General features: G+C 46.0%; 1 protein-coding gene across 1 annotated transcript; it reads left to right on the forward strand.

Annotated features, from left to right (window-relative positions):
* Positions 1 to 759, forward strand: LOC116500341 (olfactory receptor 14C36-like). Its single transcript, XM_032205262.1, has one exon. It carries the CDS (start codon positions 1 to 3, stop codon positions 757 to 759), a length of 759 nt encoding a protein of 252 aa, XP_032061153.1.
* Positions 760 to 997: the final 238 nt, after the last annotated feature.

Raw genomic sequence — 997 nt, forward strand, 5'->3', positions numbered from 1 at the left:
ATGTACTTCTTCCTCCTCAACCTTGCCCTCAACGACTTGGGCTGCATCTCCACCACTCTGCCCAAAGCCATGACGAATTTGCTCTGGGACACCAAGGCCATTCCCTATTCAGGATGTGTTGCACAGCTCTTTCTTATAATCTTTTTGAATTTAGCAGAACTTTCTCTTCTCACTGTCATGGCCTACGACTGCTACATTGCCATCTGCCAGCCCCTGCACTACGGGAGCCTCCTGGGCAGTAGAGCTTGTGCCCAGATGGCAGCAGCTGCCTGGGGCCGTGGCTTCCTCCAAGCTGTGCTGCACATTGCCAATATATTTTCACTGCCTCTCTGCTGTGGCAATTCTCTCAGCCAGTTCTTCTGTGAAATCCCCCAAATCCTCAAGCTCTCTTGCTCAGACTTGTACATAAGGGAAGTTCAACTGACTACAGTTACTGCTTTTCTATTGTTGGGGTGTTTTGTTTTCATTGCTCTGTCCTATATGCAGATCTTCAGGGCTGTGCTGAGGATCCCCTCACAGCAGGGACGGCACAAAGCCTTTTCCACATGCCTCCCTCACCTGGCTGTGGTCTCCCTCTTTCTCAGCACAGTTATCTTTGCCCACCTGAAGCCCCCATCAATTTTCTCCCCTTCCCTGGATGTTGTTCTGGCATTTCTGTACTTGGTGGTGCCTCCAGTAGTGAACCCCTTCATCTACAGCATGAGGAACAAGGAGATCAAGGTTGCCATGTGGAAAGTGATGACTGGGTGGTTTTCTTGAGCAGTATATTGCCCACCTTCTTCTGTAAATCACTTGTAATGTTATTCATGATAGGCGAAGCCAGTGGGTCTTATGTTCTTGAGTTGTTATTGGTGTTCTGTTTTTTTTTTCCTCAATTTTATTTTATCAAATATTTTCCACAAAGAAATATAATTCTTCATTTTGCTGAGTATTTAAACGAATTAAAGTGACTTTTTGTCTTATATCCTTCCTCTGAGACGTTTTCTGTGGCTGCAGA

The sequence above is a fragment of the Aythya fuligula genome, chromosome 34 (assembly GCF_009819795.1).
Source record: "Aythya fuligula isolate bAytFul2 chromosome 34, bAytFul2.pri, whole genome shotgun sequence".
Classification (NCBI taxonomy): Eukaryota; Metazoa; Chordata; class Aves; order Anseriformes; family Anatidae; genus Aythya; species Aythya fuligula.

Bases quoted from the DNA above. Each gene is read 5' to 3' on its own strand.
- LOC116500341 (XM_032205262.1), top strand. From the start codon at position 1: ATGTACTTCTTCCTCCTCAACCTTGCCCTCAACGACTTGGGCTGCATC.